Below are 25,687 nucleotides of genomic sequence, written 5' to 3' on the forward strand. Positions count from 1 at the left end.
CTGCCTTGCAGCCATACCCACCCATGGGAAAGGCTTCGGGAGTAAACCCCGAGGAAGAAATCCAGGGGTGGGGTCCCTAAGGCAGTTTGAAGTTTACAACTTCACTCTGGCAACCATAGAAATGGCAGTGGTGCCAAGCTGTACTGGCGTTTGCCCTTCCCTTGGACCACATCAGTGATGTGGAGAAGGGAACCTGCTGCATGGGCAACAGCCGCTTCTTCAATTCTTCCTGCCCAGGCTTGTGCCCCGGAGAGGACACAGTCCACCAGAGGCACAAACCCATGATCCCCTGGGATCGATGGCTTCCTACTTTTTATGGTTGTTTTAGATAATTTGACGCAACAAACACAGACAACTCGTGTAAAACTAAGCCCCACATATTGAAATTAAACATAATTTGTAGTAATTTTGGTTAAAGATAAAATGCAATGAAGACATTAGAAAGAGTATCCTTGTCTTTTCAGATATTATTGCAGAACTTTTACACGTTGACGTCAAGGGCAGGCAGGGCTATTACATAGCATCTAAAATATGACTTCTTCCAAAGTTCAATGCTTCCTCAATAATGCATTTCACTCGGCCCTGTATTCAGTATGTGTTTAAGTACCTGAGGTAAGTCTTGAACCCATGATTTAGAGAAAACGTTCTTAAAACTTACAATGAAGTAGATTTTGATTTGTTTTTTAAAATTAATTTTCAGGGTATTTTCATTTTTATCAAGGCCAACAGTCATTGGCCTTCGTTCCTTCGAGTCGATGAGTTCTTGCTGTGCCATTACCCTGAATCAATTCTGTCCACGTGCAGCAGACAGGCAATGCCATGATTTTGACCTAATAGTGATAAAGGAATTCTTTAGTACTCAAAGTCAGAATGATGTGTAATGTGGAAAGGACTTGCACCTGGTGGTACTTCCATGTTTCTGCTGTTCTTGACAATATGTGGCAGTAGGTGTTGTGGATTCTGACTTCAGCAAGGAGAAGTCAAGAGAACAGACACTAGCATTGATTTGTAGCAACACAGTGTAGAAGTATGCCCTTTGGTCTATGTAGAATTGATCTGCCTGGTCCCAACTATTGGCACGTGGACCAGAGCTCTCTTTACCTCCCCCATCTATGTACCTATGCAGACTTCTCTTGAATACTACAATTGACCCAGCTGTGGAAAGGTTGAGGTGTGGAAGTAAACCTGTAACCCTGAAGTCTTCATGAACTTTTGTTAAATGTAATGGAAGACGATGGAGTCAATGAAATCTCAAGGTACTTTTCTGCTTTTGCATGGAAAATCTTATAAGTGTGTTTGTGTTATCTGAGAGAAAACTATTTTCTTTGATCAACACACACACAATGCTGGAGGAACTCAGCAGGCCAGGCAACATCTATGGGGAAAAAATGTACAGTCAATGTTTTGGGCAGAATGGCAATTTGATGACAGGTAATTCATTTTTTTTATGGCCGGAGGGGGTGTTTTGACAACAGAATGGAACATCTAATTGTAACCAGGAGATCAATGAATATTATTTTTTATTCTTCAGGTGCATTTATGTATTTACCCTAAAGCAGCGCAGGTGCCTTTAAGAGAAAATGGTGATGTCATTATGCACGTGTGGAGTAAAAAGTAGAGTTACGATGTTGTGGAAAGTGTTGAGTGCTGGACGTATGGTGAGGAAAGGTGAATAATATTTGATAATATCCATGACGTAGAACTGTGATGGTGATCCAGAGCAACTGCGGCGGTGAAGTCACCGTGTTTTCTGCAGGAGACATCAGCAACCCCTTCTCCAGGCTTGTGGTAGAGACTTTAAAATCTTGAGTTTTCATAATATATTTAGAGGATGAGCAAACTGAACCTAATTTGAATGAACAAATTAGAGGGTTGCATAGTAGGTATGATGAAACTATAGATAAATTAAGCAAAAGGTCCTATGTATATGTTCCCAGGGAAAGACACATTGCTCTATTTACATGGGCTGTTGAGAAAGATGGCGGTCTGTTGATGACTTTATTGAAGCAGTTGAATGGGCGCTTCATGCTAGAAGTCAGTCTGACCAGGATCAGTATGATTTTGTTACGTCACTGCTCAGGGGTTCAGCTCTAGAAGAAGCACGTATGCACAGCGATCCTGAGGAAGACCAGGCTGATGACTTGTTCACCTATCTCAGGGAAGCTTTTAAAGACAACCGTAGCACATCCCAGCTGTTGTATAGCTTTTGTGGTTGCAACAGCATGAGGGTGAAAACGGAAGAGTTTTCACGTGCCCTAGCCTAAGCTCTGAACTTGCTGCTGAAGTGTTCCCCTGATGTTGTGGCCAATGCTCAGAGATCCTTCTAGAAGGGAGCCCCACAGATTCGCGCAGAAGAACCCTGAGTCTTTGACGATAGAATTACGAGGGTAGGCTTGACTGTGGTTTTTAGAAGAGTCCTCAGGAAGTGTAAAGATTATGATGTCAAAGTGTGGCAGTAGCCAGGCACAGTGCTCAACTCTTAAAGCTGAGGAATCTAAGTCTGTCACTCTGGATGACATCACAGAGCAGGGCAAACCATTAGTGAGTTGACTCAAGCAGCGAAAGACCTTGCTGTACGGAGAGGGGTTGCGCATGCAGCTAGCAGCAGACCTAAGTTCCAGCCTAGGTTCACAGAGGATGGGCAACCAATGTGTTTCAAGTGTCAGGTGGGAGGACATGGAGCAAACAATTGCCCACAGAAGCGAAGTGCAAATGATGTAGAGCCTGAATCCTCTAGCCTTCAGGCTGTTGTGAGTCGGGTCATTTGCGGGAACCTCACAGACTCAGATAATGGACAGTCATCCCGTGACCATCTGCTGCAATGTGCCATAGGAACCTGTCCTGTCATTGAGCTTAAGTTATCAGGTGTTGCTCTCTGTTGTCTGTTAGACACAGGTAGTCAAGTGAGCACCATACTGAGCAATTCTTTTGAGAACACTTGAATGGAGGGGATGACGATATGTTGTCCACTGTTGCTAATGGTCTTGATATTCCTCACCTTGGGTATCTGGAGCTAAAGGTTCAAGCGATGGGCATGAAGATTTCCAATTGTGGCTTTCTAGTAATCAGAGTTCCTGTTAGCACTGAACAATTCTTGCCATGCATTGTAGGCATGAATATTATAAGCCAATGTAGGCAACTTGTCTACGTTGAAGTTGACATGGCCCTAGAAAGAAAGTTGGATTCTGATGGGAGAGATGTTTTCCAGAAAGTGCAGATGCGCACTAGTCCGAGTAGAAAGCCATAGTCCGAGTATCGGGAAAAGACACTGAGCACATACCTGCTGAATCTGTAGTTACCATTGTGGCTAGGAAGAGCACTGGAGATGCTGGTAGTGACAATGGGATGTCATTTGAGCCACTTAACACCTCTCTGCCAGGGTATCTTATAGTTATTCCCACACACATTGACTCTTGTAGTCGTAGAGTACCAGTACAGGTTTTAAACCACCTGGGACCTGGCTGGGTATCCTGTCAAAGGTGCAGTGCATAGATGGTGATCAGCAAGTGCTGTGAGGTTTCAGTGGATCTCAGCTGGCACTGAACGTGTGGCGTGTAGTAACCACAGGTTAAAGTCAATTCTCGATGAGCTCGACATTGGGGGTAGTGAAGAATAACAAGCTCAGCTACGAGCTTTACTGGCTAAGTACTTGGATATCTTTGCAGTTGAAGATGAAGATCTTGGGTACACTGACAAAGTCAAGCATGAAGTTAATTTAATTGAGGACAAGCTCATTTCACAGCCATGCTATCGCATTCCACCCAGTCAGTACAGTGAAGTGAAAGAGCACGTCTCAAAATTGTCAAAGAAAGCTGTATTTCAGGAGAGCAATAGTGTGTATGCCTTACCTGTATTGTTGGTATGAAAGGCTCATAGTAGCTTAAGACTGTATGTAGATTATCAGAGATTGATCTTAAGACCAAAGAGGATGTGTTCCCGCTCCCGCATATTGATGAGAGTTTTGATGCCCTGTGGGGAGTGCGGTTTTTCTGGACAATAGACCTCATGAGTAGTTAACACCAAGTGATGGGAGAGGAGTGCGATAGGCAGATGGGGATAAGACTGCTTTTTTGACCCCATTTGGTCTGTATGAATTTCTTCATTTGGGGGCTGCAATGGGCTGGCAACTTTTCAAAGGTTCATATAGGCAACCATGAGTGATTTAGTCTTCCAAATTATGCTTGTGTACCTGGATATTTGTGCATATTCACAGACTTTCCAGGAACACTTGGAGAGGCTTGCTTTAGTGCCTCAAGGAGACAGGTCTGAAGGTGAAATTGGAAAAATGTCATTTTATGCAGTCAGAGGTCAAGTTTGTAGGACACCAGATAGCAACTAAGGGGATAGGCACAGATCTTGAGAAGATCTCGACTGCTCAGGAGCAGCCAATACCATCTTCAGTCAACATTCCTCAGCTTTTGTAGTTATGGTTCATTCTATGATTCTCGAAGATTGCAGCTCTGCTGTGTGATGTAATGAATTTGTGTCTTAGTGGAGGGAGTCCTAGTAAAACAAGCCAGCTGTTAACAGTCCTGGATGAAAGAATGTCAACTGCCTTTGACTTGCTCAAAGAGAAGCTGACCAGTTCACCAATCCTTGACTTTGCTAATTTCACAGAACTTTTCGTAGTGGAGACTGCTGCAAGCAGTCATGGACTAGGAGCTGTCTTATACCAGCAACAGGGAGTGTCAAACAGGGTTATTGCATACGCAAGCTGATAATTGAGAAATTCTGAAAAGAACAATAGGATTATAGCAGCAAGAAATTAGAGCTGCTTGCACTTAAGTGGGCTATAGTAGAGAAGTCAGGGACACCTGTGCTATACCTCTTAGTTAAGATGAGGCATATTTATTCATATCTCTGTGTGTAAGATACAGGGTTGGTGGGATTCTAACCTGTGTATTGTCTTTTTTAGAATTGCCACTACCATGTTGGTTTTGTATATTTTGTTTTGTTTTCATACTGCATATGTGACAAGTCGATACACAAGTGTGTGGAACAAAATTAAGCTGAGATTGTAACAGCAAGAACTGTTCTTGAAATTCATTTTGTTGTTTGTATTTTGATACCCTCTTTCTGCATTAAAACATCTAAAACAGATAAAAGAATTAAAGACCCAAAATCGTATTTGTCCTGAGTGTGTATTTTTCCCAGGCTACAAAATAAAGATCAAATGTGAGAATAAGAAAAGGCATGCTCTCCAATCCAGGCAACATCCTTGTAAATCTCCTCTGCACTCTTTATAGTATCTACATCCTTCCTAATGAGGTAACCAGAACTGAACACAGTGGGGTCTAACTAAGGTCTTGTGTAGCTGTGACATTACCTCACGGATCTTGAGAACTCAGTCCCACGGTTGATGAAGGCCAACACGCCATACACCTTCTTAGCCACACTGTCTACCTGTGCAGCAGTTTTGGCATCCTATGGACACAGACCCCAATATCTTACTGATCCTCCACACTGCTAAGAGTCTTACCATTAATATTATATTCTGTCTTCAAATTACTGAAATGAACCACTTCACATTTATCCGGGTTGAACTCCATCCGCCATTTCTCAGCCCAGTTCTACATCTTATCGATGTTGCACTGTAACCTCTGACAACCCTCCAGACTATCCACAACACCCTCAACTTCTACATCATCAGCAAACTGGCTAACCCACCCTTCTACTTCCTCATCCAGGTCATTTATAAAAATCACAGAGGAATGGTGCCAGAAATTCCATTCTACTGTGTGAATCTATAGCTGTTCATGCAGATTAGATTCCCACTAAGAAATTAGCAAACCAGATGAGTTTTTACAATGACTTCCTAGTTTCATGGATGAACAGGAATATTCCAGATTTATGAATTATATTTAAATTTTTTATCTATCATGATGGCAGTGAATTCATGTCTATGGACCATTAGTTCAGACCACTTGATGACTAGTTTAGTAACTGAGATACCATTCCTGATAAATCACATTATCAAATTACATAGTAATGAAGGTCTTTTATACGGGAAGAACTTGATTTATTGTGCCTATAAAAAGTATTCACCCACCCCCCCCCAGACTTTTTTCATGTTTTATTGTTCTACAACATTGAAACAGTGGATTTAATTTGGCTTTTCTGGCACTGATCAACAGAAAAAAAAGGCTCTTTTGTGCCAAAGTGAAAACAAAGTGATCTAAATGAATTACAAATATAAAACACAAAATAATTGATTGCATGAGTATTCACCCCATTTTAATATGATGCACCAAATCATCACTGGTGCAGCCAATTGGTTTTAGAAGTCACATAGTTAGTAAAATGAAGATCTGTTTTTGGAGACCTGTGTGCAGTCAAGGTGTTTCAATTGATTGTGGTAAGAATAGGTCCAACTGCTGGTGAGTCAGTCTTTTCCTGTTGATCAGTGTCAAAACAAGCCAAATTAAATTCACTGTGATTCAATGTTGTAAAACAATAAAACATGAAAACTTACTGGGGGGGGGAGGTGGTGAATATATTTCATAGGCACTGTAGGCAGTAAATAAAATAAAGAAGACTGAAGAACTTGGATATAAAATTTGGCCCATTGCATTGCACACCAGGAGATAGTAACCTACTGAATCAGCACCCTACTTAGCACTTTAAACACTCACAGTTGGTATGGATAGTGCAAAGATGTTGCAGCTTGTAACATATTATGCATGCAAATCTGGCTGGCCCAGTACAGTGGTGATGTGGAGACTTTGAAAAGGGTCCAGAATTGGGAACAGCAACCTTAATGGTACTCCGGCCATCATAAATAAACATCCGACAGGTTTTTTGCGATCTATGTCAGGAGACTGAAACAAGTAGAGTGTATCCTTATTTCATGCAGGAAATTTGCACAGGAAAGACAATAATTGCTACAACAATTATGCAAAATAGGACTGGTAGAGAACAGTGTTAAAGGTTTATTGGAATGTGGGGAGAGTGATCAGGGGAGGAAATGATTCTTTAGTCTTTTAAGGGCGACGGGACTGGAAAGACGACTTTAGGCAGTCAAATGAATGGACAATGAGGGACAGTAAATCCTGAAGATGGCAGTAATGCAACAGTGTGGATGCCAACTGCTGTAAAAACTCAAGGAAGAAGGGTCCAGTAGAGGTTTACCGGGATGTAAATGGTAAGAGTTGTAAGGAGAGGCTGGATAGATTTGGGATGTTTTCCTTGGAGTACCAGGGCCTGAGAGGAGACTAGACAGAAGTTCATAAAATTAGGAGAGGCATAGATAAGGTTGATAGTTGTAATCTGTAGAAATGTCAAATACTGGAGGAGTTGGGAAAGTCAAACAAGAGTAGGACAGACACAGTGCATATTCAGGCCACAGGAAGTGTTGTTGAACAGAGGAACCTAGGGGTATAAGTACATCATTCACTGAGAGTAGCATCACAAGTAGACAAGGTGGTGAAGAAGATATTTGGTGTGCTGGCCTTTAGGGACCGAGGGACCCAATTTCCCTCGGGATCAATAAAGTATGTCTGTCTGTCTGTAGTCAGGGTCTTGAGTCATACAAGATGTTGGTCAGATCACACCTTGAGTATTGTTACTGTGTTATGGGAAAGACATCATTAAACTGGAAAGAGAAGATTTACAAGGATGCTGTCAGGACTTGCATGCCTGAATTATAAGAAGAGTTTGGGCAGGCTATGACTTTATTGCTTGGAATTTAGGAGATTGAGGGGTCACCGTACAGAAGTATATAAACCATGAGGGATATAGAGAGGGTTGATACACACAGTCTTTTTCCCAGAGAAAGGCAACTAAACATTAGAGAGCTAATTAGAGGGCGGATCTAACTCAAAATTTAAAACGTTAAGGTGAGCGGAGAAAGATTTAATCTGAGGGGCAACTTCTTCATGCATATATGGATTGAGCTGCCAGAGAAAGTAGCTGAGGTAGATATAACAACAAAATTTAAAAGACATTATAAAAATCTACATGGACAGGAGGGACTTAGAGGAATATGAGTCAAATGTGGACAAAAGGGATGAGCTTGGTTGACTTAGCAGAGAAGTTCAAAGATATATGGGGCATGATGTTTATACAGAGAGTGGTAGGTGCCTTGAACAGACTGCCAGGGACGGTGGTGGAAGCAGATGCAATGGTGGCATTAAAAAAAATATGTAGGCACTTGAATGGGCAGTCAGTGGAGAGAGAGAGATCATGTGCAGGCAGAATAGATTTAGTTTATTTTGATATTGTGTTCACCACAGATATTGTGGGCTGAAGAGCCAGTCCAGTGCTGTTCTGTTCTTTGTTCTATCTATAAGATACATTGCACCACCTTATTGCAACTTTTTTACCATCATCTTCTGGACTTGTAACTTCTGCCACCTAGACCACGACCTGTACGTTCCTCTACAAATGAGACAACTATTGGATTTAGAAATACATCACCATCCCTTCCCAGGACTGCCTGTACAGTGCCAACCTTGATCCCCAAAGGCTATAGATTGTAGAAAAAAGTGGAGTCTCAGAGAGGGTATCATTACAAATGCTGAACCTATCTACTTGCTTGGCCAGGCTGCATTTTCAGAATGGAGAACATCGTGGTTTCAGGTGGGAAGGGGGCTGTAGTATCCAATAAGATTTCCTGTCTGAAAATGCACATGGTATCAATTTGATTTCAACTTCATTACTACTGTTTAGAATACCCATTACTTGCAGTATCCTGCAGTCTATGTAATAAAAATAATGATAACATTATAGCATGTAAATAATAATAGTGTTATGACATATCAAAGAGCAATGTGTTATTCATTTCCATTTACTAGAAAACAAACAAACAATAGACGATTTTACTCCATTCAACAAAAAATACTCCATCCTTCTGTATAAGTATTCTTCAAAGAAAACATTCTTGCTGGGCTTGTGCCCTATGGGAATGCTACACAACAAAAGAATAAAAGCCTCTGGGATGGGATTGCAATGTGAGTGAAACAACTTCTATCTAGTTTCAATGAATGATGTTGATCAGCTGTTCTGGAGCGTGATTAACATCTATGACCATTTCCAACAGAAGCAGATATTTAGAATACAGCATGAAGGCAAGAATTCTTACAGAAATAAATCAATAACTTTCTGTTTCATATTCTTCCAGTTATATACATTGTAGATTTGTCAATATGTAATAATGAAGGTAAAAGGAAGGGCTTTTTCCTGCATTGCTTCTGTATATGAGTTCTTGTATTAAATTGTACAGTGGAATGTTGTGGGGAGACAATTCATTTCATATTGGTCCAATGATATAACAGTTGTTGATTTAGGAGAATGAAGATTTCAACTTTTTGTATCCATTATCTATAGAGAAATACCTGATTTTTGAACCCAAGTCTAATGTCCAAAACCCATCAACACCCTGCAGCTAACTTAATCCCTTATTGTAGAGACCTACCAAAGCCATGTGAGAAGTAACACCAAGTGAATGGAAGAGTTCTGATGGAAGGCAAAACATATTCAGAACTCACTATGTCCTCATCAAACCATCTGACACTTAAAGTTGCATTTTGCTAACTCAGTCCTCTGGCATAAGCCGAATCAACTCCTTAACAAGCAAAGGTATCAAAATCAGTGATGACATTGGATCAGGTACCATTTTGGAGTAAATCTTTCAACACCTAGAATTAACTATGTAGAAATTTGATTAAATGGAGATTCAGCATTGTCTTTTCAGAGGTAAAGTGAGGAAACTGCCTTTGAAATGCACAGACTTGCTCATGTAAACTTGTAATGGCTCTCTTGACTATCTCTTCCCACCCTGATTCTTGTAAAAGTGCTATTTCCTTTTCTCAGTTCCTTCTCTGTTCCTGGGATGAGACATCAGAGATGTTCTCCTCCTTCAAAGAACAGGGTTTCCATTTCTCTACTACTGATGCTGCCCTTACAAGCATCTCCTTTGTCTTCCTGCTGTCTTATCAGGGATAGAGATCCTCTTGTCCTTACCTGTCAACCCATGAGCCTCCTCATCCAACATCATTTTCTGCAACTTCAGCCAATTTCAATGGGATCCTACCACCAAACAAATCTTTATCTCCTCTCCACTCTCCGCTTTCCACGGGGATCACTCTCTGTGTGATTCTCTTGTCCATCCATCCCTCCTCACTTACCTCCCTCTTGGCACATATCCCCGCAAATGACAGAAATGCTACACTTACCGATTTAACTCCTCCCTTACCCTCATTCAGGGCACAAACAGTCCTTCCAGGTGAGGCAACACTTCACCCTATACTTAACCCATTTTATTCACCCCTCATTGCCCACAACTGCCCCCAGATTCTACCACTCACTTACACACTAGTGTGGCACAGTACTGTAGTGGTTAGCACAGCGGTTTGCAGTACAGGCGGCCCCAGTTCGATACCCTCCGCCGCCTGTACGTTCTCCTCATGACCATGTGAGTTTCCTTTGGGTGCTCCGGTTTCATCCCATGGTCCAAAGAGGTACCATTGTAAATTGTCCTGTGATTAGGCTAAGAATTGCTGAGCGGTGTGGTTGGAAGGGTCGGAAGGGCCCGTTCTGTGCTATATCTCAATAAGTAAATACATTTAGAGTGTCCTATTACCATACCAACTCACACCTTTTCAGGATGTTGGAAGAAACTGGAGCACGTGGAGACAACAAATGTAGTCACAGAGAGAATGTGCAAACTCCACACAAGCAGCACTGCTGGGTTACTAGAGCTGTGAGGCAGCAGCTTTACTACCTGCACCACTGTTGTTAAAAACAACAAAACGTGGAACATAGGCAGGATGGTACAACACAGGAACAGACCCTTTGTCCCATGATGTCTGTGCTGAATTCAATGTCAAATTACACTAAATCCTTTCTGGCTGAACGTGATCCATATCCCTCCATTCTCTGCTTATTTGTGTGTCTATCTGAATAGATCGGAACCAGGAAGGAGCTAAGAGGAAAGAAACTCAACTGATGGTGATGCGTGGAGTTAATTTAACTTGTGCAGCAGTGGCTGAGGAACCATGCGAAGATTCCACTGCTATGAGAAGAGCCAGTCACAATCCTTTCCCTGTTTCTGTGTCTGAACCTCAAGTGTTTCTAGTAGCCTGTGCATGAACTGATAGTAACCTGTACTAAAGTATATTACCTTCATTGCTGGAAGTCAGTGCAGTAACATATGGCTCAGGTAGTGTCTGAGGTAATCCTGCAGACTGAGATGGCAGTGCAGATCTTTGAATGGACACTTGCCTGTGGTTATAACGTGTACAGCAAGAAAGACACATATCCCTTCTAGGGTCTAGAAAGTGCTTTAGGAGAGATAGGTGAAGGGTATGGGAGGTGTTGACCATTATTGCTTATTGTAGCTGATGAGCTGCCAAGACTGTAGAACTACCTGTCAGCCACCAGCCTAGATCCTGAAACTTCAGAGACAGTAGAAGCAACACTTGGCACAGAGTGGCATGCCAGGACAATTTGGAGTTAACATTCATGAGTTAATCCCTTTGCTGAAGATCGGGAAACTCTTATAGGCCGGACTCGGTAAGAATGGCAGATTGACTTCCAGAAGGACATTAGTGAACAGAACAGGTTATTACAGCAATCTTGTAATTTTGCAATCATCATTAAAAGGTAGCTGCTATTTTAACATTATATTAGCTAAATTTAAATTCCATGGCTACCACAGGTAGACACAATTCTCTGGTTTACTGGTCTGGTAACTTTTTTATTCTATCATCTCACTGTAACAAGAATAGAATAACCAGAATTAAATTATAGGTAACATTTTTAGATTGTGCTAAAAAGAGAAGTCAACATGACTAAATATATTTTTCCTTAGTGTAACTTTCATAACATGGTGAAACTGCTCTTGCCTAATGTAACAAAAATTAGTAAACATGAGTGTGGCTTGATGTACTGTTTTAGGAAGAGCGCATATAACACACTAGAAGAATATAAATGGGGTTTTAATTATCACATAGAGAAGATTTATGTATATACTTCACATAATTATATAAAGTGCATGAAGTATTTTATATGCATATTGCATTTCATATAATTCCATTAATTCAATATTTCAAACATATAATCATAATAATACGTGTGCCTTGTAGATGAATCCATTCTTAAAAGTAGTTAAAAACATTACTGAAAACTTACCTAACCATTCACTACCATTGTAGAATTTAAATAAGTGGAAGTAAATCTTTGGTGCTTGATGAAAAAGAGTGAAACATAGTTAAAGAGCTCGAGATGGGAAGTTCCATTTACAATTGCTGAAACAGCTCTGTAAATTCAGCTTAAACCATGCCATGAAGTTTGCAGATGACACAACAATTGTTTGCCTCATCAACAATGATAAGTTGGAGTACAGAAAGCAAATGGGGCGACTGGTGGATTGGGGTGCGAAGAACAACCTCAGTCTGAATGTGCAGAAGACCAAGGGAATCATTGTGGACTTCCGGAAGGTGCAGATGAACCATCCCCCTCTGCAAATACATGGCTTCTCCATACAGAGAATTAAGAGCGTCAAGTTCCTGGGAGTTCACATCATGGATGACATCACTTGCTCCCTTAATATCACCTCCCTGAACAAGAAAGCATGGCAGCATCTCCACTTCCTAAGGAGATTCAGGAAAGTGAGGCTACCCCCCATCCTCCATTCTTACTGCATTTTATAGCAGCAAAACTGATAAAACCCTTACTTGTTGCATCTCTGTCTGATATGGGAGCAACCAAGCATCGAACCAGAACTCCCTACAATAGACAGTTAATACAGCTGAGAGCATCATAGAGGTCTCCATACCATCCATTGAGGGCATTTATAAAGAGATTTGTGTACACAAGGCCCTTCGTATTATTGAGTGCTTTACACTCTGGTTGGGAAAAAACATTGTCTCATGTGATGGTATACATGTATATAGTTAAATGACAATAAAATTTATGACTTGAAATAACAACCCAATATTACTGGAAAATAAACTACAACTTTTATTGTTGCAAATAGCCAAAGGTGTAAACTAGCAGTGCCCAGCAGTTTCTTAACAATTTTTTGTGAGAAAAATAATGGGTATATAAAGCAATTGCATTTTAAAATGGCAGAACACTTTCTCTTCATTCACAGGCCTAGGGGATGGTCATTCAACACTTTGAAGCCACCTTGTCGATCAACTTGACCGTGGCTGATCTGTATCTTCATTTATTCAATTTGGTTCCATAACTATGCCCTTGGATAAACAAAGTCTGCATCAGAGTTTAATTCTTCAATTGGCCTAACATCAACATCTCCATGAGAGGTCCAGATTTCTGATGCCATTTCTGAGAAGAGGTTCTCACTGTGAATGACACAGCACTAACTTTACCATTATACCCACTAATTCTAGACTGCTCCCAACACCACAATCACCAATATACTCCATCAAATAATCTATACATAAGGGATTATAGGAATATATCCCTACAATGAAGATACATTCCAGCCTCTAATGATCCAGACAGATCCTGGTTAATTTGCCGAAGGAGCACGCACTTACATATAACGTTCTTGCGGATTCTCCTTGGTTAACACCCCTTCCTTCTCCATCAGCATCTGTCGGAAAGTCCCAACTTTCTGGCGAATTTCTTCCTGGTTATACCTGAAACAGCAACAGGAGATTAAATTTGTGAGTAACCCAGATAGTACACACCACAGAGAAGAGAAAACTGGATGTTTACAATCAGAGCATGGAGAGTGAACATAGCTGCAGAAGAGAAACCCAGACTGTGCATTACTAGTCAGGGAACTAATCATGGCAGTGTTCAGACAGTACAGAGTGGAGCGCTCTTCTACTAAGGCTATATGAGTGGAATTGAGGAATAAGAAAGGTATGACCACATTAATGGGGTTATAGTAGAGTCTTCCAAATAGCGAGATTTAAAAGAACAAATTTGTAGAGAGATAGCTGTTTCAAGAAAAAATAAGGTTGTGGTAGTAGGTGGTTTTAACTTTCTACATGTTGACTGGGCCTCCCATACTGTAAAAGGACAGGATAGGATAGAATCTGTCAAATGAGTTCAAGAAAGTTTCCTTAATCCTTAAAAACTTTCCTTAAGTATACAGAGGTCCCAACTAGAGCGAGTGCAATACTGCATCTCCTATCAGGGAACGAGACAGGGTAGGTGCAAAGGAACACTTTGATCATAATAGTCATAATTCCATTATTTTTAAGATAATTATGCAGAAGAATTGAAGTGATCCTCAGGTTAAGTTTCTAGGTTGGAAAATGGCCTTTTTAATGATATAATAATGGGGGATTTTGTAGGAGCGAAGGGTTAGATTGATTTTAGAGTACACTAAAAATTGGCACAACATTGTGGGCCAAAGTGCCTGTATTCATCTGTAATTTTTATGTTCTTTGTTAATCTGGCAGGTGTGGATTGGGATAGATTGTTTTCGGGCAAAGGGCTGCTTGGTAATAGGGAGACCTTCAAGTGAAATATTGTGTGTACAGTTTATATATTCCTGTTAGAAGGCTAAAAAGATTTAAAAAACTTTGGTTTTTGATGGATATTGAGACCCTGGTTAAGAAGAGAAGGGAGCAGCTACACTGCATGTAAAGGCAGCAAGAAGTAAAAGAGGTGCTTGAGGAGTATTAGAAATGCAAGAGAATACTTTGAGGGAAATCAGGAGGGCTAAAGAGGGTGTGAGGTTGTTCTGGCAGACAACGTGAAGGAGAATCCCAAGGGCTTTTACAGATAAATTAAGAGCAAAAGGATAGTAAGGGACAAAACTGGTCCACTTGAAGATCAGTATGGTCATCTATGCATGGAGCCAAAAGATGAGGGCGGTCTTAAATGTATGTTTTTACATCTGTGTTTGCTCTTGAGACAGATACAGCATCCATAGAAAGGAGGTAAAATAACAGTGAGGTCATGAACCACATTCAGATTACCAAAGAAGAGGTGCTTGCTGTTGTCAGGCAAATGAGGTGTATAGGTTCCTAGGGCCCGACAAGGTGTCCCCTCGCACCTTGTTGGAAGCTACTGGAGAAATTGCAGGGACCCTGGCAGGGGTATTGGTGTTCCATTCTTTAAGAAAGGCACCAAGAAAAAGCCAGGAAATTATAGGCTGATGACCTTGATGTCAACAGTGGGCAAATCAGTGGAAGGTTTTCTAAGGGATCAGATATCAGGTATTTGTATAGACAAGGCCTGATTAGGAATAGTCAACATGACTTTGTGCATGGTGGGTAAATTCTAACCAATCTTATAGGTATTTTTTTGAAGATTACTAGGAAAGTTGATGAAGCAAAAGCTGAGGATGATATCTATATGGACCTTAGCAAGGTCTTTAATGAAGTCCCACATGGAAGGTTCAGTCTGTTGGCATTCAGAATGAAGTAGTAAATTGGATTCAACATTGGCTTAGAGGGAGAAGCCAGAGAATGATAGTAAATTGTTTCCTCTGACTGAAGGAGTGTTGACTAGTGGTGTGCTACAGGGATTGGTGCTGGGTCCATTATTGTCTGTCATCTCTATCAATCATTTGGATGAAAATGTGGTAAACTGAATCAGTAAATTTGTGAATTAAACCAAAATTGGGGGCATAATGGAGAGTGAGAAAGACTATCAAAACTTGCAATGGAATCAGGAGCAGCTGGAAAAATGGGCTGAAAAATGGCAAATGGAATTTAATGCAGCCAAGTGTGAAGTATTGCACTTTAGGAGGACAAACCAGGATAGAACATGCAGAGTAACAGAAGGGCACTGAAAACAAAGGGATCTCGGAATACAGATCCATTATTCTTTGAAAGGAACATCGTACAAACTGTAGATAGGGTCGTAAACAGAGCTTTTGGCATACATTGACCACCAAAGTATTGTGTACAGGAGTTGGGATTTTATGTTGAAGTTCTGTCAGACATTGGTGAGGCCAAATATGGAGCAATGTGTTCTGTTCTCATCACTTTCCTACATGAAAGATATCAATATGGATGAAAGAGTTCATAACACTCACCACTCTCTGTGTAAAAAAAAACTTACCTCTGACATCTCCTCTGTACCTGCTTCCAAGTACCTTAAAACTGCACCCTCTCATGGTAGCTATTCCAGCCCTGGGAAAAAGCCTCTGACTATCCACAGAATCAATGCCTCTCATCATCTTATACACCTCTGTCAAGATCACCTCTCTTCCTCCATTGCTCCAAAGAAAAAAGACCGAGTTCATTCAACCTGTTCTCATAAGACTTGCTCCACAATCTAGGCAACATCCTTAAATCTCCTCTGCACCCTTTCTATGGTTTCCACGTCCCTCCTGTAGTGAGTCGACCAGAACTGAGCACAGTACTCCAAGTGGGGTCTGACCAGGGTCCTATGTAGCTGAAACATTACCTCTCGGCTCTTAAACTCAATCCTACAATTGATCAAGACTAATGCACCATATGCTTTTTTAACCACAGAGACAACCTGTGCAGCAGCTTTGAGAGTCCTATGGCCTCAGACCCAAGATCCCTCTGATCCTCTACATTACCAAGAGTCTTACCATTAATGTTATATTCTGCCATCATATTTGACCTACCAAAATGAACCACCTCACACTTATCTGGGCTGAATTCCATCTGCCACTTCTCAGCCCAGTTCTGCATCCTATCAATGACCCACTGTAACCTCTGACAGCCTTCCACACTGTCCACAAAACCCCCAACCTTTGTATCTCATCAAATTTATTAGCCCATCCCTCCACTTCCTCATCCAGGTCATTTATAAAAATCACGAAGAGCAGGGGACCCAGAACAGATCCCTAAGGCACACCACTGGTCACCGGCTTCCATGCAGAATATGACCTGTCTACAACCACTCTTTGCCTTCTGTGGACAAGCCAGTTCCAGATCCACAAAGCAATGTTCCCTTGGATCCCATGCCTCCTTACTTTCCTAATAAGCATTGCTTTGGAGTACCATGTCAAATGCCTTGCTGAAATCCATTACATCTACTGCTCTACCTTCATCAATATGTTTAGTCACATCCTCAAAAAATTCAATCAGGCTTGTAAGGCACAACCTGCCTTTCACAAAGCCATGCTGACTATTCTTAATCATATTATGCCTCTCCAAATGTTCATAAATCCTGCCTCTCAGGATCTTCTCCATCAACTTACCAACCACCGAAGTAAGACTCACTGGTCTATAATTACCTGGGCTATCCCTACTCCCTTTCTTGAATAATGGAACAACAGCTGCAACCTTCTAATCCTCCAGAACCTCTCCCATCCTCATTGATGATGCAAAGATCATTGCCAGAGGCTCAGCAAACTCCTCCCTCACCTCCCACAGTAGCCTGGGGTACATCTCGTCTGGTCCCGGTGAGATTTTTATAAAGATTTAGATGAGGAAATGGAAAGGTGGGCTAGTAAGTTTGAAGATGACATGAAGATTGGTGTTGCTGTGAATAATGTCGAAGGTTATCATAGGTTACAACAGGTCATTGACAGGATGTAGAGCTGGGCTGATAAGTAGCAGATAGAGTTCAATCTGGAAAAGTGGGAAGTGATTCACTTTGGAAGGTCAAACTTGAAGAGAGTAAAGGTTAATGGTAAGATTCATAGTAGTGCGGAGGAATAAAGAGATCTTCGGGTCCATATATCCCTCAAAGCTACTGTGCAAGTTGATAAGATGGCTAAGAAGGTATATGGCATGTTGACCTTCATTAGTTGGGGAATTGAGTCAAGAGCCATGAATGTTGTATCTTTATAAAAAGGTTAAACCACACTTGGAGTGTTGTGTTCAGATCTGATCACCTCATTATAGGAAGGACCTGGAAGCTTTAGAGAAGGTGCAGAGGAGATTTATCAGGATGTTGGCTGGATTAGAGAGTCTGTCTGTGAGGAAAGGTTGAACAAGTTAGAGCTTTTCTCTTTGGAGTGAAGAAGGATAAGAGATGATTTGATAGATATATATAAGATGATGAGGCATAGATAAAGTGGACAGCTGGTGTCTTATTCCCAGGGTGGCATTGGCTGATATGAGAGTACATGCTTTCAAGGTGATTGGAGGAAAGTACAGAGGGGATATCAGAGGTAGTTTTTTTTCCACGGAGAATATTAAGTACATGGAACACTCTGCCAGGTTGGGTAGAGGCAGATACATTAGGGTTATTTAAGAGATTTATAGATAGGCAAATGGATGAATGAAAAATCGAGGGCTATATGGGCGGGAAGGTTTAGATTGATCTTAGAGTAGATGAAAAGGTCAGCTTGACATCACAGGCTGAAGGGCCTTTAGCAGGCTGTACTGTCCCATGTTCTAACAGGCTCTTTGGCCCAGAATGTCTGTGCTGATCACCATGCCAGAGTAAACTAAATTTCTTCTGCTTGCACATGATCCTTATCCCTCTCTATTCCTTGTGCAATTCTTGTGTCCATCTAAAAGCCTCTTAAACACCATTATTGTATCTCTTCCACCACCACTCCTGGTAGCATATTCCAGACACCAACCACCCTCTGTGCCCACAATTCTCCTTTACATATTGCATACCCCACCTTAGATGCATGCTGTCTTTGCAGAGCCAGGATTGGTGATATCTTTCCAGTGACTTGGGATGCCTGCACTAGGCAGTCCAGGTTTCAGAAGTGGAATGGAGGGCAGGGATCACAACTGATCATGAGTCTTGTGCCATATGTGAGAACTTGATTTTTCTCTTCCTCAATCAACCTATCTGTGATGGAGCATTGAAGGCAGTGGTGAAAGGCATCACTGATGTCTGCCATTGCCATAAGGTGGCTCCTGAGATGTAGGAGGTGATCCATTTTTACCAGGATCCCACTGTTAACTTTCATCATCATAGGGTGGCAAGTTGGCAGGACTCTGGATACCTTGGAAGTGTTTTAAATTAAGCAATAATAGAACTATATGATACTCCGTGATTTTTTTCAGTGTACTTGCTTGTATGATACACCAAAAATGTTTGAAAAGGTAAGGATTTCACTTCTTTATCTGCTTTATTTTAAGTGTCACATAATATTCCAAGCCCTTAAGAAAGTCAGAGTCAAAGTTGAGTTTATTGTCATCTGCACAAGTACATGTGCGTACAGGTGTATTGAAAAGCTTGCTTGCAGCAGCATCATAGGCATATAGCATAATTTAAGCAGTATTCACAAGAAAAAATATATTAAACATAAGCTATATTCAATTTTTATGTAAGAGAAAACAATTGCAACAAAGCAAAATACAAATTCCATTTCAGAGTAAAGTGATCAAAGTGGTCATAATGTTCTAAGTTCAAACTACATTTATAGTCAGAGTATGTATGCTTGATACAACCTTGAGATTTGTATCCTTACAGACAGCCACAAAAGAGAGACACACAATAGATCCCATTAAAAAAGAAGACTGTCAGACTCCCAATGTGCAAAGAGAAAAAAATACATTATGTTGCTAAACCCTAGTGATTAGAGTTGTGCCTGTTGGTTCAAGACCAAATGGTTGAAGGGAAGTAACTGTTCTTGAATCCCATGGTATGGGAGTTCAGGCTTCTACACCACCGGCTCAGTGGAAGTTGCGAGATGTCATGGTCAAGATGGTGGGGAGTTTTGATGTTGGATTTTGCCTTCTTGAGGCAGCAGCTCCCGTAGATACTTCAGATGGTAGGGTGGGGTGTGCCCTTGCGGTATTGTAACAAAGCACATTTGCTGTTGGATTGGATTCTTGGTCCTAACCTGTTCTGTACCTGGTTTTTGTTCCTTGTTCCCCATATTTAAATTGGCCTCTAGTGCATTGCAAACCGAAACCAAGCTTCCAAGCTCAACTAATATTTACTTTGGGTAAATAGCAGTTTTATGGTAGATATCAACATATGTGGATCAGCAGATTATGAGCACAACTGATTCAGGCTTTACATTTATTATTTGCAAAACTGGCTACTGCATCATAAGATTTCCAACACCAGTTCTTAAATTATCTGTGCAAGATTTATCACAGACTTGCAACTTTATCTCAAGGGAAATAAATCACCCAGAGCATCACCATGACAACAGTCTGGAAGAAATTAACAACTACAAACAGCCATGCTTAAGATGCAGAGGGAAAAAGCACAAGATACTTTTGTCATCCTGTTACATGGTTTGAACAATCCAATCAAAATCTGAAGCTGCTATCATTTGGGATTGTTTAACAAATATCATTTTTCATTTGGTAGATGCACCTAGAGGCTTATCTATCATTTAAATGCTAATTCTGTAGTTGGAATACTGAAATTTGTATTGTTGTTGTTTTAATTCTGTATAACCTGATGTACTTAAGTATAGAATGATCTGTCTGGATGGTAATCAAATGCTTTTCACAGCATCTTGGTACATGTGACAATACTAAACCAATTACCATTTGGACGTGGACTGCCTCATTATCTGAGGAGTGGTGCTTAACATTGTACGATTATCAGCAAACATCCCTACTTCTGAAATTACGATTGAAGGAAGGTCATTGATGAAGCAGCCGAAGATGACTGAACCTAGGACGCTATCCTGAGAACTCTTGTAGAAATGTCCTGTGGTTGAAATCTTAGCACCACAACCATCTTCCTATACACTGGGTGTGATTCCACCAGTGGAGGGCTTTCCCATGGACTCCATTTTAACCAGAATGCTTTCTTGATGTTATGGGCAGTTACTTTCATTTCACCTTTATGGGTCGATTATCCCTTCCATCACTCTGCAGATGATTCAGAGTAGGATCATGAGTTGCGCTTGGCTTGGCTGGGCTGGATTGTCCAGATTCTTACAGAGAGGGCATATGTGGGCAATTTTCTGCATTGCCAGGTAAATACCAGTGTTGCAGCTGTACTGGAACAGCTTGGCCAAGGGTGCAGCAAGTTCTGAGCCCAAGTCTTCAGTACTATTGCTGGAATGCCAGGGCCCATAGCCTTTGCTTTATCTAGAGCCTTTAGTCATTTCTTGATATGACATGGAATGAAGTGAATTGGCTGAAGATTCTTGAAAATGCTTCAGCTTTCTCTTTTCACTGTTGTGCTGGGCTCCCCAATCATTGAAAATGGGGATATTCATGGAGTTTCCTCTCCCATTGAGTAATTTTATTTTTTCACCACCATTCATAACTGCATGTGTGGAGTGATCTGCAGGCTTAGATCTGGTCTTTGCAACTGGCGGAAATGAGAAGGGACGATGTACTGGATGTGGAGACTGGTAGGGTCAACTTTTTCCATATCTCCTGTCATTCTTTGCCTCTCACCACTTATATTGGTTATTGCCCCTCTACACTCTCAGTCCTGATGCAGGGTATTGATCTGAAATGTCAACCATCTCTCTGCCTCCACAGATGCTACCTGTCCTGCCGTTCTTCTACAATTTGTTTATTATCCGTGATGACTGATATATAGAGCAAGGAGAAATTTATTTGTGTGACATAAATAACACTAGTTTTTCTTAATAACCTTGCAATCTGTTGGAAAATATAAATTCATCAGCTGTTTTGTCTCCTACCAAATTACTCTAAACTGCAGCAATACTCAAAACCTGTCCTTAGGTTGAATGCGTTCTGTATATAGGAGTAAGCATTAAAACTGATTAAACTTTAAAATTTCATACCAGAGAAATACTGCGTTGACTTTCTGTCAAATTTATTCACTAAATTCGCCTTTAGTCAGAAAGAAACTGGTAATATTTCAGACTTGGGAATACAAAAAAAACCTGCTGAAAATGTAAAATGAAAACGTTAAGTTCTAGAAGAAATTAGCAGAGCAAGTGGGATATGTGGGAAGAGGAACAGAGTTATCATTTCAGGTTGAAGACCTTTGTCAGAACTGGAAAAGTGACAGGGAGCTCTACTATTCTTTTCTGATGAATACTGTATTTTTCCTTCTGTAGCCTGTCCTGCTTAGTATGTCCAGCATTTTCTGTTGTAATTTTTACTGCTTCGGGCTGTTGTTCTAACACCTCAGGTCATCATTTCACTGAATGCCAAGTGGAGTTTGGTAAGCCTCCTTCTCGGGAAATAATGTACATTGATGGATCATGTATATTTGAAAACATAACCTTCCTTACCCTCCTTCATTGTGTTGAGGTGTGTGCTGACCTTGTCATTGGTATTATTTCTGAATCTTGGGCACAGTTCACAGCTGTGAAATGAACTGCACTTGATTTACAGAATTTGCAGAATTTCACATGTTCTCTCAAACTCCAGTCTGAACAGTGTAAATACAATAAATATCTTTTTGAGACACTCAAACTTTTTTATTATAAGGTCACTAAGAGTAAGAGATCTAGAATTATACATACATGTCTGCCTGATCATCAGGTTAGCAGTTAATCACCAAAGTATAACAGTGCGTGTCGAACAGGATTGTTGCAAAGGCAAATAGATGTCTTCACATGTTCAGTTCGAACAGATATTAAAATAATTCATGGTTTCATAGCTGATGGATAAATCCTGGCCTGTCATATTCCAAGCCGACAAGCTTAATGCTCTGTTTATAACCCATTAAAATAATTAACGTTTTACCAACGGGGCTGAAGTATTTGCAGTATTTCTACACAGAGTCAGTTCAGTGCCCAGAGTTCCCACGGGTAAATTCACCTCACAGAGGATGGTGGGAATGTGGAGCAAGCTGTCTGGGGAAGTGGTAGAGGTGGGTACAATCACAATATTAAAATTTAAAGTGATATGGGCAAAGCACAGGCAAATGGGATCAGCTCACGGGGGCAGCTTGGTCAGCATAGGTATGTTGGGCTGAAGCAGCAGTTTCCGTGCTATGTAACTATAGTTGTAAGACTCCTGTACTACGGAACCAATGGTAGAAGACATTTGCATACTTAGAGTGATGTAGAACATCCTCACCTGCTTGCAATACATTAATCTGATTTAATAAAGTTAGAGGGAGACTTCAGTTGCCTACATTTGGGGACAAGTGGTAGTCTAACTGGTTACTTGTCTCACCTGCGCTGTATTCAGTTTATATAAAATGAACAAAGGAGAAGCTGAAATTGAAATTCAAATTACTTCACTCTCCCATGTACAGTATAACCAGTTTCTTTTAGCTGCCTATTTCTATTCAGGTTATTTTCTTCCTATTTTCATCTTACATCCCCAACACCCAGCCTTCATAATTGGGAGTGGGAGAATACTGAGTAATGTGGATGCTCCAGCAGTTAAGCCTGGGCAGGCAATGAGAGCTAATTTCCATCAGGATGTGTCACAATTTTCACAAATATCTGTAGCTTTTCCAATCAAATGCTTGAAGGCAAGTATGTCCTTTAAAAAAAATTAAAAATAGGTGATTCTGTATCCATGATTTTAGTAATTAAAAATATTAATTAGTTTTATTGGGTTATAAACAGAGCATTAATCACTTGGGTACAAAATGATCTTGAGATGCAAGAATTGGCTCATTTTATTCCAGGGTGACATTCTCATGGCGAATATAGGCCATCATATCTCCTGGATATCAATTGTAGATTATTTCATCATCAGAATTGACTGCACAATTGATGCAAGCTGCGACTTTCCCTGGGGTTGAGTTGATGGAGGAGTAAGGATTTACAATCCTATTTGTAGAAGTATTACAATGCAGCAGTCCCGGTGATGTTCCCATGCTCCAGAATATGACAGCCCAGTAATTTATCCTTCAAATACTAAACCACAACTTAATTCCTGTTAGAAACCTATGCAAAATGGTGCCAGAGTGTGACAACATGTTGCAATCTGCTGCCTGCAGATTCACTCATTTGTCTATTATAATTGTTCTACACTTAAAGACAGAAAATTTAGATTTATACTATATGGACTGAATGGACTAACCCTAACCCTAACCCTAATATGGAAGAACCATATGGAATGAAAAACCAACTCCCCAGCCATCAAGACCTGACTACCAAAATGCGATGGAGTACCTGGTGCAGAGATCTACCAGAATGAAGATCCAACCAACAGGAGTATCTGATACCGACCACTGTCAGGACACCCGATCATCGGAGGAGGGGAGGACCTGAGGCCTGATCCACAGGGCCCCTCCAGATCAGATGCCCGACCCTACACCACACTTGGTGCCGAGTCCCGATCCTAAAGCTCCCCCACACACCACCATTAACCTGCTGGGTAGCCCAATCCTCTCCACACCCATAAATCAGATAACCGGGCTGTGCTCCTACTCCATGCATACAAACAGAAACTGGAACGGGAGGATCCCGTACTAAAAGTTGTACAGTGCTGGTCTGAGGAAACACATGTTATTCTATGCGACTGGTTTGAGTTGGTAAAGTGATCTATATTGAAGCTGCCAGCCTGGAAGAGTATCTAATTGCCATCATGGACTTTATAAGGAGATGTACTAAAGAGGACAATCTGGGTGTTTCCAAACCAGAAATCAGGGATGAACTGGGAGATCCATTCACTGCTGAAGTCCAGGACTGCAGCATTCAAATTGTGTGCCTCTGACCTTTACAAGAAATAAAGACACTACCTCTCTAAAGCTAACAGAGATGGTAAGTGACAGAACCAGTCTAAAATGAAATTTGGCAGAACTAGACAACAGCACATCCCATCCTGATTAGCTTAACGCATTCTATACATGCTTTGAACAGAAGGAAATTCTGCATGTCACAAGCCACCCCAACAGCTTCCATTACATCTGAACCCACAGTCACTGTTGCAGACATTAATCAGTTTACCCATAGAAAACATCTGGCCTGGATGCTGTCCCTGGCTGTGTCCTCTGATTCTGTGCAGATCAGCTGGTGGGTTCATTTCTAGTCCTTCTTGACCTCTCCTTGCTTCAGTCTGTGGCTCCCCCCTGCTTTAAGAAGACCACTATCATCCTAAGATATCGTTCCACTAAGAGAAATAAGATATTGTGCTTAAATTACTACCACCCAGTAGCGCTGACATCTGCCATCATGAAGTGGTCCAGAGGTTGATCATGGTACATATTAATTCCAGCCTTGTAGACAATCTCAGCCTACTGCAATTACCTACTGATGGAACAGAAACACAGCAGGCACTAGAACCTTGGTCCTAAATTCATCTCTGGAGCATCTGGACAGACTATGTTTATGGACAACAGCCATGCCTTCCATATTATAATTCTAAGCAAACTCACCACTAAACTCTGGACCCTGGGACTCAACATCTCCCTCTGAAACTAGATGCTTGACTTCCTGACTAAAGACCACAAACTTTAAGGATCAGCAGCAACACATTAACCATGGTTATTCTAAACCCTGATGCTCCACAGGGTTGCATCCTCCCTCTGCTACTGTACTCACTCTACTTTCATTACTGTGCAGCCAGATTCTGCTCTAACTTCATCTACAAATTTGCAGATGACAGAACAGTAGAGGGCTGTATCTGGAACAATGATAAGTCAGAGTACAGGAAGGAGATTTAGAGCTTAATAACATGTTGTCATGACAACAACCTTTCCCTCAGTGTCAGCAGAACAAAAGAGCTAGTCAATGAGTGTACGTGCTACTATCTACACCAACAGTGCCGAGGTTGAGAGCTCAAGTTCATAGGAGTGAACAACACCAATAGCCTGTCACGGCCAAGAAAGTTCATCGATGCTTCTACATCCTCAGGAGGCTGAAGAAATTTGGCACGTGGACACAGCTCAGCACATCGCAGAAACCAGCTTCCTCTCTACGGATTCTGCCCACATTTCTTGCTGCCAGAGTAAAGCCACCAGCACAATCAAAGAAACCACCCACCTCTCTTGGTCACCTTCCATTGGACAGAAG

General features: G+C 41.1%; 1 protein-coding gene across 4 annotated transcripts in view; it reads right to left on the reverse strand.

Moving 5' to 3' along the window:
* srrm3 (serine/arginine repetitive matrix 3) overlaps positions 1 to 25,687 on the reverse strand; it is a 329,821-nt gene that overhangs the window by 211,571 nt on the left and 92,563 nt on the right. For all 4 annotated transcript variants that reach the window (XM_073053804.1, XM_073053803.1, XM_073053802.1 and 1 more), the window contains exon 3: positions 13,503 to 13,604. In XM_073053804.1, coding sequence (XP_072909905.1) covers positions 13,503 to 13,604 — 102 coding nt within the window. The remainder of the gene's footprint in view (positions 1 to 13,502; positions 13,605 to 25,687) is intronic.

This window comes from Hemitrygon akajei, chromosome 8 (assembly GCF_048418815.1).
Source record: "Hemitrygon akajei chromosome 8, sHemAka1.3, whole genome shotgun sequence".
NCBI lineage: Eukaryota > Metazoa > Chordata > Chondrichthyes > Myliobatiformes > Dasyatidae > Hemitrygon > Hemitrygon akajei.